The sequence below is a fragment of the Pan troglodytes genome, chromosome 13 (genome assembly GCF_028858775.2).
Source record: "Pan troglodytes isolate AG18354 chromosome 13, NHGRI_mPanTro3-v2.0_pri, whole genome shotgun sequence".
Lineage (NCBI taxonomy): Eukaryota > Metazoa > Chordata > Mammalia > Primates > Hominidae > Pan > Pan troglodytes.
The window spans coordinates 65,652,079-65,666,063 of NC_072411.2; the positions used below are offsets into that span (position 1 = coordinate 65,652,079).

The 13,985-nt window shown below is 34.2% G+C and overlaps 1 protein-coding gene across 3 annotated transcripts in view; it reads right to left on the reverse strand.

The window, feature by feature from the left end:
• The window catches only part of FIGN (fidgetin, microtubule severing factor), a 133,165-nt gene that overhangs the window by 8,932 nt on the left and 110,248 nt on the right, over window positions 1–13,985 (reverse strand). The window contains exon 1 of one of the 3 annotated variants that reach the window (XM_009443597.5): window positions 1–13,985. This exon is cut by the window's right edge and continues 17,575 nt beyond it. The exons of the other annotated variants lie outside the window; for them this stretch is intronic. Coding sequence (XP_009441872.1) covers window positions 1–103 — 103 coding nt within the window. The 5' untranslated portion in view covers window positions 104–13,985. 3 annotated transcript variants of the gene reach the window in all.

Here is a 13,985-nt window from a genome sequence, read left to right on the forward strand (position 1 = left end):
CTCTCTTATTTGGTACTGAACACCTAGTTAGCACAGTATAATGCTCCCTGCGCAGAACAATATGACACAGACATAGCAGGTCATTCCATAATCCAACTCTCATCTAAAGTGGTCCACGACAGTTTCAAATCTGCTTCGTGGAGTGCAGCAAAGCAATCTCCCAGGCAGCGCTCCATCGCTTTCATCGCACAAAGCCTACAACTCGGTATGAATTACAACTGGCTCCTTTCTGCCTCTCAGTTCTGTTGTTGAGTCTCTGAAAAAAAAAACAAGCATCACTTGTCTGTCGGTCTTCTAGCGTTCTCCCTCCTTGTCTTATAATCCCTCCTCCCCTTGCAGCCTGCAAGGTACTAAGAGGGGAGAATGTGTGTGTGTGTGTGTGTGTGTGTGTGTGTGTGTGTGTGTGTGTATTTATACACATCCTGTCTTATACATCTTCATATATATATATTATATATGAGAGAGAAAGAGAGAGAGAGAGAGAGAAAGGAAACTGAGGAGAAAGGGAAGATAAGAATGGAGAGAGATTCTGGATTCTAACTCTTTCAATTTCTATAGGAAACCACGTAGGGCATACGCTAGAGGAGTACAAGTAGATAATGAGATGGTCTGGGTAATTCTATCATCTGCTGGGTTACTAAGTGAAGCAAAGTTGACTATGTAGCAAACTACAAAATGAGCATTTTCTCATTTAAGAAAAAAATACTAAGCAGTCAGAATAATTTGAATTTTAAATTGTAAAGAGACTTTAGAAATTACTTTATTTCACAGATTAGGAAACCAGCGCCCAAAGCGATTTATAATGTACCCTCGAGGTCTCACATACAGTTAGTTACAGAAGAGGACTGGTACCCTGTTCTCCTTTTTCCCATTGCTGGCTCATCTCAGTCTAATCTCTGCTTGGTTTAACACTTCCTATTCTGGTACAGCTATATTAAGCATCTCTCCTTCATCTTTTTTGTATTACCCAAAGTGAATTTTGCAAACTCTCTTGTGCCCTCTGGCAGAGATGCCTTGATAAGGAGGAGGCCTGGTCTACATGAAGCATCTGTGGCATCAACCCCCTTCTGAATTACTACAGTCTATTTTGTCAGTTTCTACCCCCTTCTGTGCTCTTCCTCCAAGCTCTGTGGCTCTTCATTGCCTGACTCTGGCTTCTGACATGGCCGGCTCTGACTTACTGCGATAAACTGAACATAACACACAGTTTGGTAACAGAATGGCATGTTGATTCCCTTCTGACTCCCTCTTCCTTGTTTGCAAAACCACTGCACCAGACACTGGAAGTTAATTAGCAGGATGATGCTGTGCTAATTGTGTTAATTTACAAGGTTTTAGTCAAAGAGAATCATGCCAGGGCTGGCACTGCTGTCATGCTTCCGACTTAATGATTAAGAAATACTGAAAACAAGGTGGGAAGGATTGCAGTAATTACACAATAAATGAATAAAACAACAGGATTCATTTGCAAATATATTTTACTGCAATTGTACTCATTTGCATTTTGATTTTTAAAAAGGATCCATGTAGATATTCATTTGCAAATCACAACTCAGTTAAATTAAGTCTGAATGCTGCACAGTGTAACTTAATCAACCTAAATATATGTATATACATATTAGTAAAAATTCTAAAGACCTCAGTTCTCTTGTACATGCAACAGATTCTTTCTTCAATTTCCCTCAACTACCCCCAAAATTCATATTTATGTTTTAAAACTTTATATATTATTAAATAATCTCATTGAATGGGGAAATAGTATTATAAAATCCTGATGAAATGCAGCTTGCATCATTTCACTCAGAGAAACTCTGAGGATGAGTTCCAGGGAGAACTAAAGTGGTATTCTTAATTATTTCTGCTTTCTCAATCATTACTTTTTAAGGGGGAGGAAAACACACCGCAAAATGGGTGAAATGACCGAAACCACACTTAAAGGGGAAAAGCTGCAATTTTAATGAAGCAGCATTTCAGGAATCATACTTTCATTAAATTCAACTGGAAATTATTAAGAGCAAATCACCAGGAACCAATCGCAAGTAATCAGTATCTAAATGCTTCTAGTGTCATGGGATTTACTTCAAGCCTTATAAAAAGGAGAGAATATTAATGTGACTGTAATGTAGAACTGTCTAAGAGACCTACAAATTCATTAGTCCTGTAAATTATTTCTAGGGAATTTCTATTATGGTTCTTTTCTTTAAAATATTATCAAAATACAGAGTAGAGAAAATAAGAACACACATATGCTGTGAGTATAAATGTGATTAGTTTGATACAGAAAAACATGAAAAAAAAGTCTTAAAGGGCTCAACAAATAATTTAGAAGTACAGGCAATGGAATTTAGCACAACACACACACATACATACGCACACATAAGTTAAAGGACGGCTTTCTTTCAGTTCGCTGAGCTAAGCCATTGTTAGCATAAGTTAATAAACATACATAACAAACATTATAAAGAAATATACTTTTTAACTCAAATGAAACTGCTTATTTTTTTAAAAAAACACAGGAGGTGGGAACCCTCCACCTGTATTAGCTTAAGTAATGTTTTCTTGTAAATGTATTATTCATACAAGAGATGAAAAAATGATCTTAATAAGTTATAATCACTGTAAAATACAGTAGTATACAGTTTAAATAGTGTCCATTTCATAGGGTATTTTTGCATGGTTTAACTCTAGCAAAACTAAATTTCGTAGGATTTCTTTTTCACCTGAAATTAAGCAAAGATCATATTTATCAAAATTATCTATTTGGAACAATTACTGGATACACCATTGCCTTTTGATTGTCATGCTATTTTTGGATGTGCTTACAAGATAATTGAAAGTTTACTTATTGATGCATAGTAAATAACAACAACCTTTGCGAGCTGCAAAAGGCAAAATTGTATTTTGTTTAAATACAAGGGAATGGACTTGTTCATATCCCCTGAAACGAGAATTTATCCAGTTCTTTAAAATCAGTAATGTTATTTAAAAGCATAAGTTAATCTAACCACAAACTAATTCTTGATATTAGCAGGAGCTGAGGAAATCAGTGTTCAGGAGATTGTCTTGGCCTTCGAAGTACAGAGCCTTTTTGTTGGTTCCTTGAATTTTAACACTAACTGGAAATTGGTAACCAAATTTATTTTTTTGTTGTTATTGTTATTGTGTTTATTGGTGGTGCTATTTCTGATATGAAATGGAACAAAACCACAGAGCTAAATGTTTTCTGAACAACAAAAACATCCTGCTTTGTTTGATTGTATTGCAATTATGTGTGAGTCAGAAGCAATACACCTGTGTCACTTAACTTGGCACTCAAATAATGGGATGAGTTTTAAAAACAGCTTTTATATGGTTTCTCTTCAGAACATGGAGATGGATCTCAGAAACAATACTATTTTAACATTATTAGAAGCATGACTTTAGAACAATAACTCCTACTGTTGTTTGGAAATAGTTTAAATAGGTACAGTAAAAATTCAGAAAACAGTGGAAAGTAAGAAAAATAGTTTTTAAAGATAATTGAAGAATTGTTGCAAAACATCAATTTTTACTTTTGAAAGGATCAGAAAAATCTTAATACAGCTGGCAAATTTCATCATGCAACGTGTTTTTTGAAAATACACAATCTAATAGAAAATTGCTTTTAAGATAATTTAAGTGTTACATAGGAATGACAGGTACTAGAGTAAAACATCTGAGCATTGTTCTTATTTTATTGTTATGGGATGACTCCATGTATATATAAATGAACAAATCCATATTTCCTATATAACTGGATAGTACGGATAACATTTGCCATTCTTACCATTACTGACCATTTGATAACTTAGGTTTAATTACTAACCAGTTACTGCCTTGTTGCTTTACTTTTTCCATTTTGCTCTTTAACTAGTTTCGAAACAAAACAACTATAGCATCCTCTGAAGTTCTGCCACAGCTATAAAATTTTAAACAGTAATATAGAAAAATGAAGGGTATAAAAGCAACTTTCAAAATGAGAGGAAAATTGGAAATAAAAGGTTAGGTCTTCTAGAATCTGTTTTTAGCATATATTCATAGAAATATCAATGTGAGGCACTCACTACCCAACCCACTCCTTATATACGTGTACTATTCAACAGTTCATCAGGTCTAAAATAGTTACTCCCTTTTACAATGTTCCCATAGGGTAATTTTGGCTGCTAGGGGCTCTGCCTTCATTTGTAGGTTTTCTCAGACTTCCTAAGGGCAGGGACCTGAGGCAAACACCTGCAGGCATGGCAGGTTTGCCTGCTCTAAAACAGATGCGTAGCACTCACACAGGCCTGCACGACAACATTACTACACCTATTACATTTCTTTGAGATATTGCACCTCTGAACCTTTCATTATTTTTTAACATTAAAAAAATTAATATAATATTAGCAAAGGTTTCTCTGAAAAACAATCACTACTGGGGTAAATACTGTAAAGTAATTATAATACTTTACAGCCTCTTCTTTCTGATGCAACAGATTTATCATCTCTTGGGTTGGAAATGGCAGAACTAACATACAGAGCGTTCAAAATTTCCAGTAGAAAGTAGAAAATTCATTGGCTAAAAATACAGGTCTATGCAGTGAAGAACCTTCTGAGAGAAGGATTGTACACCTCCTGGCACTGCAAACTGGCCCTGTGCAATATCTACTTATTATCATTCTTCAATGGGAGTGATGACCAGATGAAATGTTTGAGGAGACTAATGCAGCCTTGTCTACTCATCCTCATAAGCCAAGAGGCCAACACAGCATTATCTAGTATTACTAGTACTAACTCATTTGATCTGGAAATTTCTTCAGCCCATTCCCCGATCATTCTTGGCTTTAAAATATGGCATAAAATCTACAAGTAACAGAAAGGGAAAAAAGTGGGGAAGAAGCACTGAAATTACGTATCATTTTTACCTAATTTTGTTCCATCTTTAGAGGACCAAAATTAGAAGATTTTATAAGCTCAGTGTAACAGAGGGGCTGTCAAATTTTAAATTTAGTCAATAAAAGATGAACTATGTACAAAGCATTGTGGTTCAATGCTAAAAAGGAGGATCCATTTTCTATAAGGTGATGAAACCTTTTCAACTCTCTTTTTCACAATTTCACAGTCTAAATTCTCCAAAATTAGACTCTTTGATTTTAGAGATTAACAGAACTTTAAAATGACCTAACCATTCCAGACATCCTCACTTTTCGATTGATGTTTCACTTATAATGATGTCTTATAGGATTGGATACTATTTTGCATAACATAGTATTTTATTTGGAGCCATTGATAGATTGTTGGGATAGAAAGGGACTGAAGGAACATAAAGAAGGTTCTAGAATTTTGTTTCATGGTGAAAATTCCAGCCTGTAGAATAAGACCACTGGCAGCATTGCTTACATCATCACTTATTTGTTCTAATCTTGGTTAAGTTACTTAAGCACATCATACTCACTCAGCTGTGATATGTGGACAATAATGGTATTATTTAACCTTACTGTATTGCTATTAAGATTACCTGAATAATATTTTGTGAAACTATTTCCCAACTGTGAACTGCTACACAAACATTTCTTAGTATTCTTTTATTTTGAAAAGGCCAGGGGTGCATTAAAGACAAAACAAAACAACACTGGCTAGACAGAAAAAAAGTAACATCACTCCCAGAATTTATAAGTCAGTTTTCCTTCAACCTCAGGACAGCAACTGTAAATGAAATTTTCCAGTGGGACTGTTGGTTCCAAGAAAGATATAGAAATTCTCTCATTCTGAGCAAAACAAAGAGCATAATCTCTTTAATCAAAAAGGTGTCAACATTTTCAAATGTTTTCAAAGTATTTTATTTATTTTTGATGTTTCCTGTGACTCAACATTTTATAGATTAAAACTAAGAAATAAAGTACTTAGAGGTTGAAGACTAGTTAAAACTCATTTTAAAACCTGCAGTTTCAAAATAAGATATTCTAATTATATAACAATACTGTCAAATAATTTTTTCTCTTTAAATCATATTTTCACACCTCAAGACTCCAAATTACAATACATTTTGCAGCAGCCTTCTCAACCCATTCCATTGTATTTGCATAAAACAATGCTTTTTTTTTTTAAACAATTATGAAGGCATTTCTGGCTAAATGGGTCTTAGTAAATATAGTTCAGATACCTCACCCTCTTACAGAGAAATTGCAATCTGACAGCCTGAGGGTAACATATACCCTGCAACTGTGTTTGGTTTGGCCAGCACAGGGCTTTAAAAATCACTCGACTTTATGTTTTAAAAGATCCGTCTCAAAAAAAAAAATCTGTATTTCCATATTTCCCATTTTTCAGACAAGATCTTACAACACTTCATTCGTGCCTGGCAACAGCTGTCCGATTCTGGGGACCAGCTCTCTCCTTGGGGTGTATCCTACCCTTTCCACTTTGTCATGGTGCTCCTACCCCCTGACAATGTCAGGTATTTTCATGGTATCTACCAGGTCACACAGGCATTTAAATTTAGGACTCCACTTTAGAGCTTCAACTCCAGTTTCTTAACTTACGTACCTTTTCTTGAAATCTAGAAAGTATTCAGCTCTAAAAGTTAAAAACATTTTCCAAATACTTTTTTTTATGATAAGAGAACCTCCCTACCCTCTTACAACACAACACGTGGGAAATAATTGATAACTTTCTTATTGATACAGTGTCATTAGTACAACAGTGTGGAATGATGAATAATGAATGGTATCTTAAAAAACTGGTCTCAGATGCTGTTTCAGTGTTCCCCCTTTTGCTCTAATTTGTCAGATATTATTTTTTGCTATTTTCCTATCCATTTTCACCATTCCTAATGTGCTGTATGTTTGATACCACAAACCAAAGCTTAATTTAACAGTGAGTGAAGCATCTCCTATTAGTTGAATACACGAGCATTAGTACAACTTTTATAAGGTTATTTAAGCTACTCCAAAGTTATGCTTCTTATTTCCTACAGAAAGTTGTTGGGTAGATGGTATGCAGGTAAGCAACAGATCTTGTTGTCTAAATGTCTTTATTTTGGGCTTCATAAAAGCCTGTATTTAATGTTACAGGCACCATGACTTGGACTAGGATGGTATTAATATATACTCTGTGTTTAAACTAAACTTGTAGGTAGCTTATGATCTGAATTGGGTTCTCTACAATGCATTAAATTGTATCCATAGCAAGAAAATATTCACCCAACAAATATGACCAAGTGTAACGGTGACTATTTTTGCCAAAATTTCATGTGGTGGATAAAACTTGATGTGCACGGGTCTGATTGGTCATTATTTTTAATATGCAATAAAATGGCTTGCATTTATGAGAATGAATGCATAAGCATTATGCAAAGCAAATTACAGTGATGAAAGAAATATCATTTTTAGACCACTGAGCCTAGATTCACTATATGATCAGGACAGAAACCATATCATTTAAATCAACCCAGGAAATCATGATCATAATTCAAACAAGTAATTTTTCCCTTAAAATTTCCTATACTTAAAGTATACAAGTGAACATATTATCATGCTCACACACAAATCCACATAGTTTAAAATTATAACTTAGATCTATGATTTCTGTGTGGGGGTGGGTTTTTTAAATGTTTCTGTGTAAAATTTTTGAATAATAATCTAAAACCAAGTTAAAAAAGTGTACAAAACTGTGTATATTCTATGGTAAGTTATTCAGAAGGATACATGAGGATGTGTGTACATGCAATTTAAAATATACAAATAATTCACACTCTGAATCTTCGTAAGTGTCAGGTGTCATTAACTATTGTAAGGGAAAGAGTCTGAGGTAAAAGGGCTGATTTTCCCATATTTAAAAACTGTTATTTTGTTTATGCTACCTCTGTGAATTTTAGACAATTTATAATCAGTTTAAATAGCACTTTGTAGTTAACCTTTAAAGTTATTACTTTACAGCCTTTCATTTCTTATGCCCTCTCTTTCCTTTTTCCGTATACATTTTTCAATCCATTAAGGCCATCTACCCTTCCCCCCAGATCATCAGGACATACCACGTATGTCCATAGGGACTGCAGTGGCTAATGAATATGTATGTTCTGTGTCACAACAGAGCACTACCCTTGTTCTGCAGTATCAACCCTCTTATGTGTGTAAATAACAGGTGAGCTGTAGCATGCAGGGATAAATGGGGTTAACACAACCTGAGAGCCCCATGCTATATTCATAGCATCCAGCCTGTATGATTGATCCATAAACAGAGTACTAAATGCCAAAAGTATTATGCATTTTCTGAGTGTTTTGAATCTTTATTTTTTAAAGTATTTTGCAGAGATAATAATTATCATCATCCTAAAAGTCTGAGGTTATTCCAGTTGATTGTCAAAGTACTGTTTTGCCGTACAAAATATATTTGCATTTTTGTTTAAGAAACATCTGGCATGATACCAACCTTGAATTATGACATGGCTAGTATATTTAATCAATCATAATCCTAAAATGGTATACTAACCAGTAGGTGCACATACAACTCTGTGTAAATATTTGTGTGTGTGTGTGTGTGTGTTCCATTTCAACTATCTAAATGCAAAGCCCAATTTAGTTATATTTAAACTGAACTCTATTCATGTTTTGCCCAACACACCAAGCTGAAAAGGGTCAATAAACAAATTAAGAAATCTTCCAAACCCCACAACCTTGCTTAAAATGAAATTTGCATTCATCTACTTCTCTGTGTTCCTCTGGAACCATACTCTAAAAGACAGTTTACATAAGACAAAATAGATATATAAGTCTGCTTATTTAAGATTGAGCACTGTCTCATATAATTAGACAAAAGAGTAAGAATGTTATTCACATGTTGAGGGTAAAACTGTTCAACCATTCTCCTTAAAAACTTTGCTTTAGGTGACTCTAAAGTATGCAAAGCCCAGACAAAATTTGTTTAGGTTATTTATGCATTTTTCTCTTTTTGGCAATTCGTGCATTAATTTTTAAGGCAATAGCAAAATAGTGTCTTGGACTTTGAAAAAAAATTCTATAGTCAGGGCTGGGTGACATAGTGCATTAATTCAGTGTCCTTCACTCCTGGGACCTGTGTATAATTTAGTCCAGCCCGAAGAAAATAACTTTGATATGAAGGTAGTGGAAAAAGCTACATATGAAATGAGTTTTGGTAGGTTACGTGTTGTTTTTTTCCAAATAAGACGTTGTAAGAAGATAAACTGATTTAGAATACAACCAGCACAGCCTAGGATTAAAAGTGAGAAGCTCTTAGCAACAGCAGTAGTTTCCTCACCTCTTCATTTTCCCCACCCTGCCCCCTTCTAGTGAAATAGACCTGGTGAAATAGACCTGAGCACCACCTATAATTGGGATCCTCTGATTTCCAGATAGACTGAACATTGTTAAGGTGCAGTGTGAACGACGGTCCGGTCATTAGCGCGGTTGGCTCTTTCATTTGTAAAAACAAAGAATGCTGCATAATGAGCAGAAACAGGAGAGGATATCAGCATCTTCAAAGGAAGTGGCATTTCCTTTCCTGGAGAGGGTGCCCAACAACCTAATCCATGGGAAACAGGAGGAGAGACTGCAAGTAAAGAAATTGTTTCTTGAGATCCCATCTCTGTACAATTTCATCTACTGTTATGATGCAAAATGCCATTATGTTAAAAAAAAGTTTAGGCTTTGGCTGAATTCAATAAATGGCTGATCCAGTCCTGTGTGTATTAATCACATGAAAAACATACAGATTCCTCTTCTTTTGCTCATGGTTCTCCAATTAATTCCAATTCAATTCTCTTCTGTTGTAAATAAACAGGGCTTACTTTGTCTCTAACATAGCAACTAAAATTAAAGTTGCTCTTTACAAAAATTAGCTGGGTGTGGTGGTTAATGCCTGTAATGCTACTGGGGACGCTGAGGCACAAGAATAGCTTGAACTGGGGAGATGATGGCTGCAGTGAGTTGAGATCATGTCACTGCACTCCAGCCTCGGCGACACGGTAAGACTGTCTCAAAAAAATTAATAATAATAAAGTTGCTCTCAATATTGTTTTTGGTGGAGTTAAAGGCATAAAGATGTTGTTACTTCCAGATGGTCTAAACTATTGTAAAATTTTATACTTCTTATTGATGATTATGACTATTTTACTGGCCTCTTTAGTAATGGGTAAGTAGCAGTGTTTGCTAATAATTTTAGAAGACAGGGGGATATTTTTCAGCCACATTTTTATTATTTATTTTATTATTATTATTATTTGAGACAGGGTCTCACTCTGTCACCCAGGCTGAAGCATGGTGGCACGATCTTGGCTCACTACAAACTCCACCTCTCAGGCTCAAGTGATCCTCCAGCTTCAGCCTGCAGAGTAGCTGGGACTACAGGCTCACGCTACCATGCCCGGCTAATTATTGTGTATTTTTTGGTAGAGATGGGGTTTCACCATGTTGCCCAGGCTGGTCTCAAATTGCTGGACTCAAGTGATCCACCCACCTAGGCCTCCCAAAGTGCTGGAATTACAGGCATTAGCCACCGCACTCAGCTCAGCCACATTTTTGAACTACCAGATAATTTAAAAGAAATTTCATTTTAAGTGTGCTAGTTTTACTTGTTTATATTAAAAGAGTAAGTCAAATTCTCCCTGCTACCTCTTTAAATCATGTGCCTCTTCATAGCACACAAATTCCCTAAGCAACACGAAAACCCAACTCTGCCTAAAACCATAAAATAATATAGGTAGGCTACACAAAAATTCAAATCTGGGTACCGATATGTGCATATGTAAGCTTATGACTGCAGTCGTGGAAAGGCTATAGAGAATATAAGGGAAAGAGTGACAGAAGAAAGATTTTTAAAAACTGTTTTTATCCTAAAAATGATCTATGCTTTACTAGCTTTATTATAGATAATCCAAGAAACCAAAGAACATTCTAAATTATTTAACTAACTTATGCACATATTTTTATCAAAACTAAGTATTATTTAAGGTTTTCTTTGGCTACATATTTATTATTTGTGGCTTAAGCCAAGTCAAAAACCTTAAAGAAATTCTGCACTTATAAAACTCCATATCTTATTCGTGATCTCAAAATATATGATGAATGCTGATTTCCTTAATTGAATACCCATTTTTGGGAAGGTCTAGGTTTACAGGAAAAGCAAATAATTAATGCACCCCTATTATTACTATAGAATTATGTTTGTGTTTTCTATGCAATACTGTTCTCCTTTTAAAATAGAATGGACAATTAATAGAATTAATGGTGAGTCATAGGTCTAAAAGTAAATTCCTAATTTTTGAACTGACATACCTAGAACCAGTATCCTTTTAAGCAAATCTTTTTAAAAGCACCAGAATGCCTACTAAGAGTACTGTAATTTTGTTTATATTTTACTTTCAATCTTCTGGCCATTATATGATCACTTAGCTAACTTGTGAAGATTTTTCTGGTGAGGATGTTGTATTGTGCCCTCTGTTTATTTAGTGCTTCTACACCCAGCCATTGTTTTCGTATTTTACTTTAGAAATTATTTTATCTAGCTCAATTTCAAATAATATGCCCTAAAAATATCTATTCAAAAATGTAGCATAAAATATTGGATTGCATCCCTGGCCATAGCTTCCAGAAGCATTAAAATGTTACTAGAATACCCAAATGACAGCAATGACAGCTTAATCACTTAAAGGCTTTTTACATTAACAGTTTTTTTTTTTTTTCTATTTGAGTACTAATATTCAGGCATGATTTGATATGAGGTTACCTGTTAAATACAGCTAAATAACACACTTTTTAAAAATATCAAAATCAAGTTTGGCATCTAATGAACATTCCCTTATGCTTTCTGAAATATTAGTGCACATTCGTAAAGCTTTGTTTCTTTTATTTTTTCCCACCTAATATATGTATTTTAAAAATTAGTCTGATAATTAGCATGCATGGTGCAATAGCTCCCTGTATTGTTATAATTTTAAGTAGAAGATCCATGGATAAAACATAATTGAAAGGTGAGCCTATTAATCTAGAGAATAACCTCCACAAACCAAATAGGAATGAATCATTTTTAAGTCTCTACCCATTTATAGCTTTATATTCCTAAGAAGAAGAGAAAAAAAAAAAAAGAGAGACACAAAAGGTGACCTTATTTAGACATATTAGTCAAGGCAGCCTTTGCTGTTTTTAAGCAAACATGATTGTGACTCCACTTTTTCCATCCAGTTTTCCAGTGTGTAAATTGGATGATGACTTGGACAATTCTCTCTTCATTAGTGAGCTGTGGAAAGGAAATACAGAGGTGGCTTTTTCTGTTTTAAACTCTGCAGTGTCTTGTAGCTGGATTCCAAAGCATCAAGGAAAGATTATATATACATACATATATATATATATATATATTTTTTTTTTTTCCTAGACAAGCTGTCGTAATTGAAATGAAGTCTAATCAGACTCATTACTGTTTTCAGCAATTTGCACCACCAAAGATGCTTATTAGGTAACTGTGTTTAATAAACCACTCTTTAGAAAAATACCAGTAATGAGCTCTTAACAGCCAATCTTTAGCGTGAATGTAATGTGAAAAGTGTTCCTAGCGCTGAATAGATTTTCACATTTAGTAGTGTCATAATTAAGCTCCATGAATTGGTTGCTTTGATGTTAGATTTATTGCAATAATCTCTTTTTTTCTATTTTAAATATACTTGGAAATACAGTTATCTTCTATTAGAGCTGGATTATATTCATTGTACAGCAAATTTTAGGCTAGTGCCCACTTAGTCAAGAGGTTTTTCAACTTAGGACTTGTTAACAAATGGTAACCAAGAATTTTATGACTGATAATTGATATTAGCTATCAAGTCTTTCTTCATCAGTATTCCTATACTTCAGAAAAAAGTCTTGCAGTCATTGGATTATACATGAAAATGTATCCCAGATATAAATATATTCTTATCATTAAGAGGAAAAATGGCATTTCTATCACTAAGCTAAAACATTAAAAAAAGGACATTCTGAAAGAAACATCTAAAGAAATGTCAATTTTTCATAATAGCAGATATAAATAACATTATATTGCTTTATTAGATATTGTTGTTAAAAATGTGAATATCATTTTCCTCCCTGATTGTTCCTTTTTTGCAGCACTATTTACTAAGCTCTTAACATTAAAGGACAATATTGTGGTTATATATTATTTATATGCACTAAGGGTGGTCAAGAGAGTTAGCTAGGCTTCTTATTGATAAGGGAGAAAAAAACCCACTGTTATATACCTCTGAGGACAAGAGTTTTTCCATGCAAGATGATGCATCTGCTAAAATAAGTATATTATCTATAGAAAGTATGTTGATTATTCCATTAATAGAATATATCTCGAGGCATATATATATATATATAATGATTACACAGAAGAAATTGAACATTTTTATTGTTTTGGAGGACAACTAAATCAGTCTTATCCAAAGCTCTTCAGCTTGTAGTAATGAAATGAAACCTCTCACATGGTAACATAAATATCTTTTGCTTACTAAAAGCAACCCAAAAGATGACACAATCAGTTTTGAAATGAGACTCTGGTCATTCTGAAATGAATCCATAAAGAGAATCAATAAATGAAAAAGTACAAAAAATAACAAGAGACCAAGAATTTATACCCATTCATGACAAAATGTTAAGAAGGATTCTGTTACTGAATGATTCCTCTTCCAATGCAACCTTTCTTTCTTCTAACCTCACAAGCTTCACGACTCCTAATTGAAGCCAATAAGCCTCCATAACTGTTTTCAGCTTTCTGAATCAATAGGGCCATGAGAACCAAGACTGTCAAATTAATGACTTGTTTCATCTGATTTTTTGGAATGCACTTCTTTGAATTACAAAGTAGAGAAGAAACCAAACTCATTCCCTTGTGAGTTGGTATAGCTTTCAGATCAAAATGTCTTCCTGTTTAAGCTTTGAATAAATTTGTATTAAGAATCACAAAAGAAAAAAACAGCGGATAAAACTACTACAAAACCT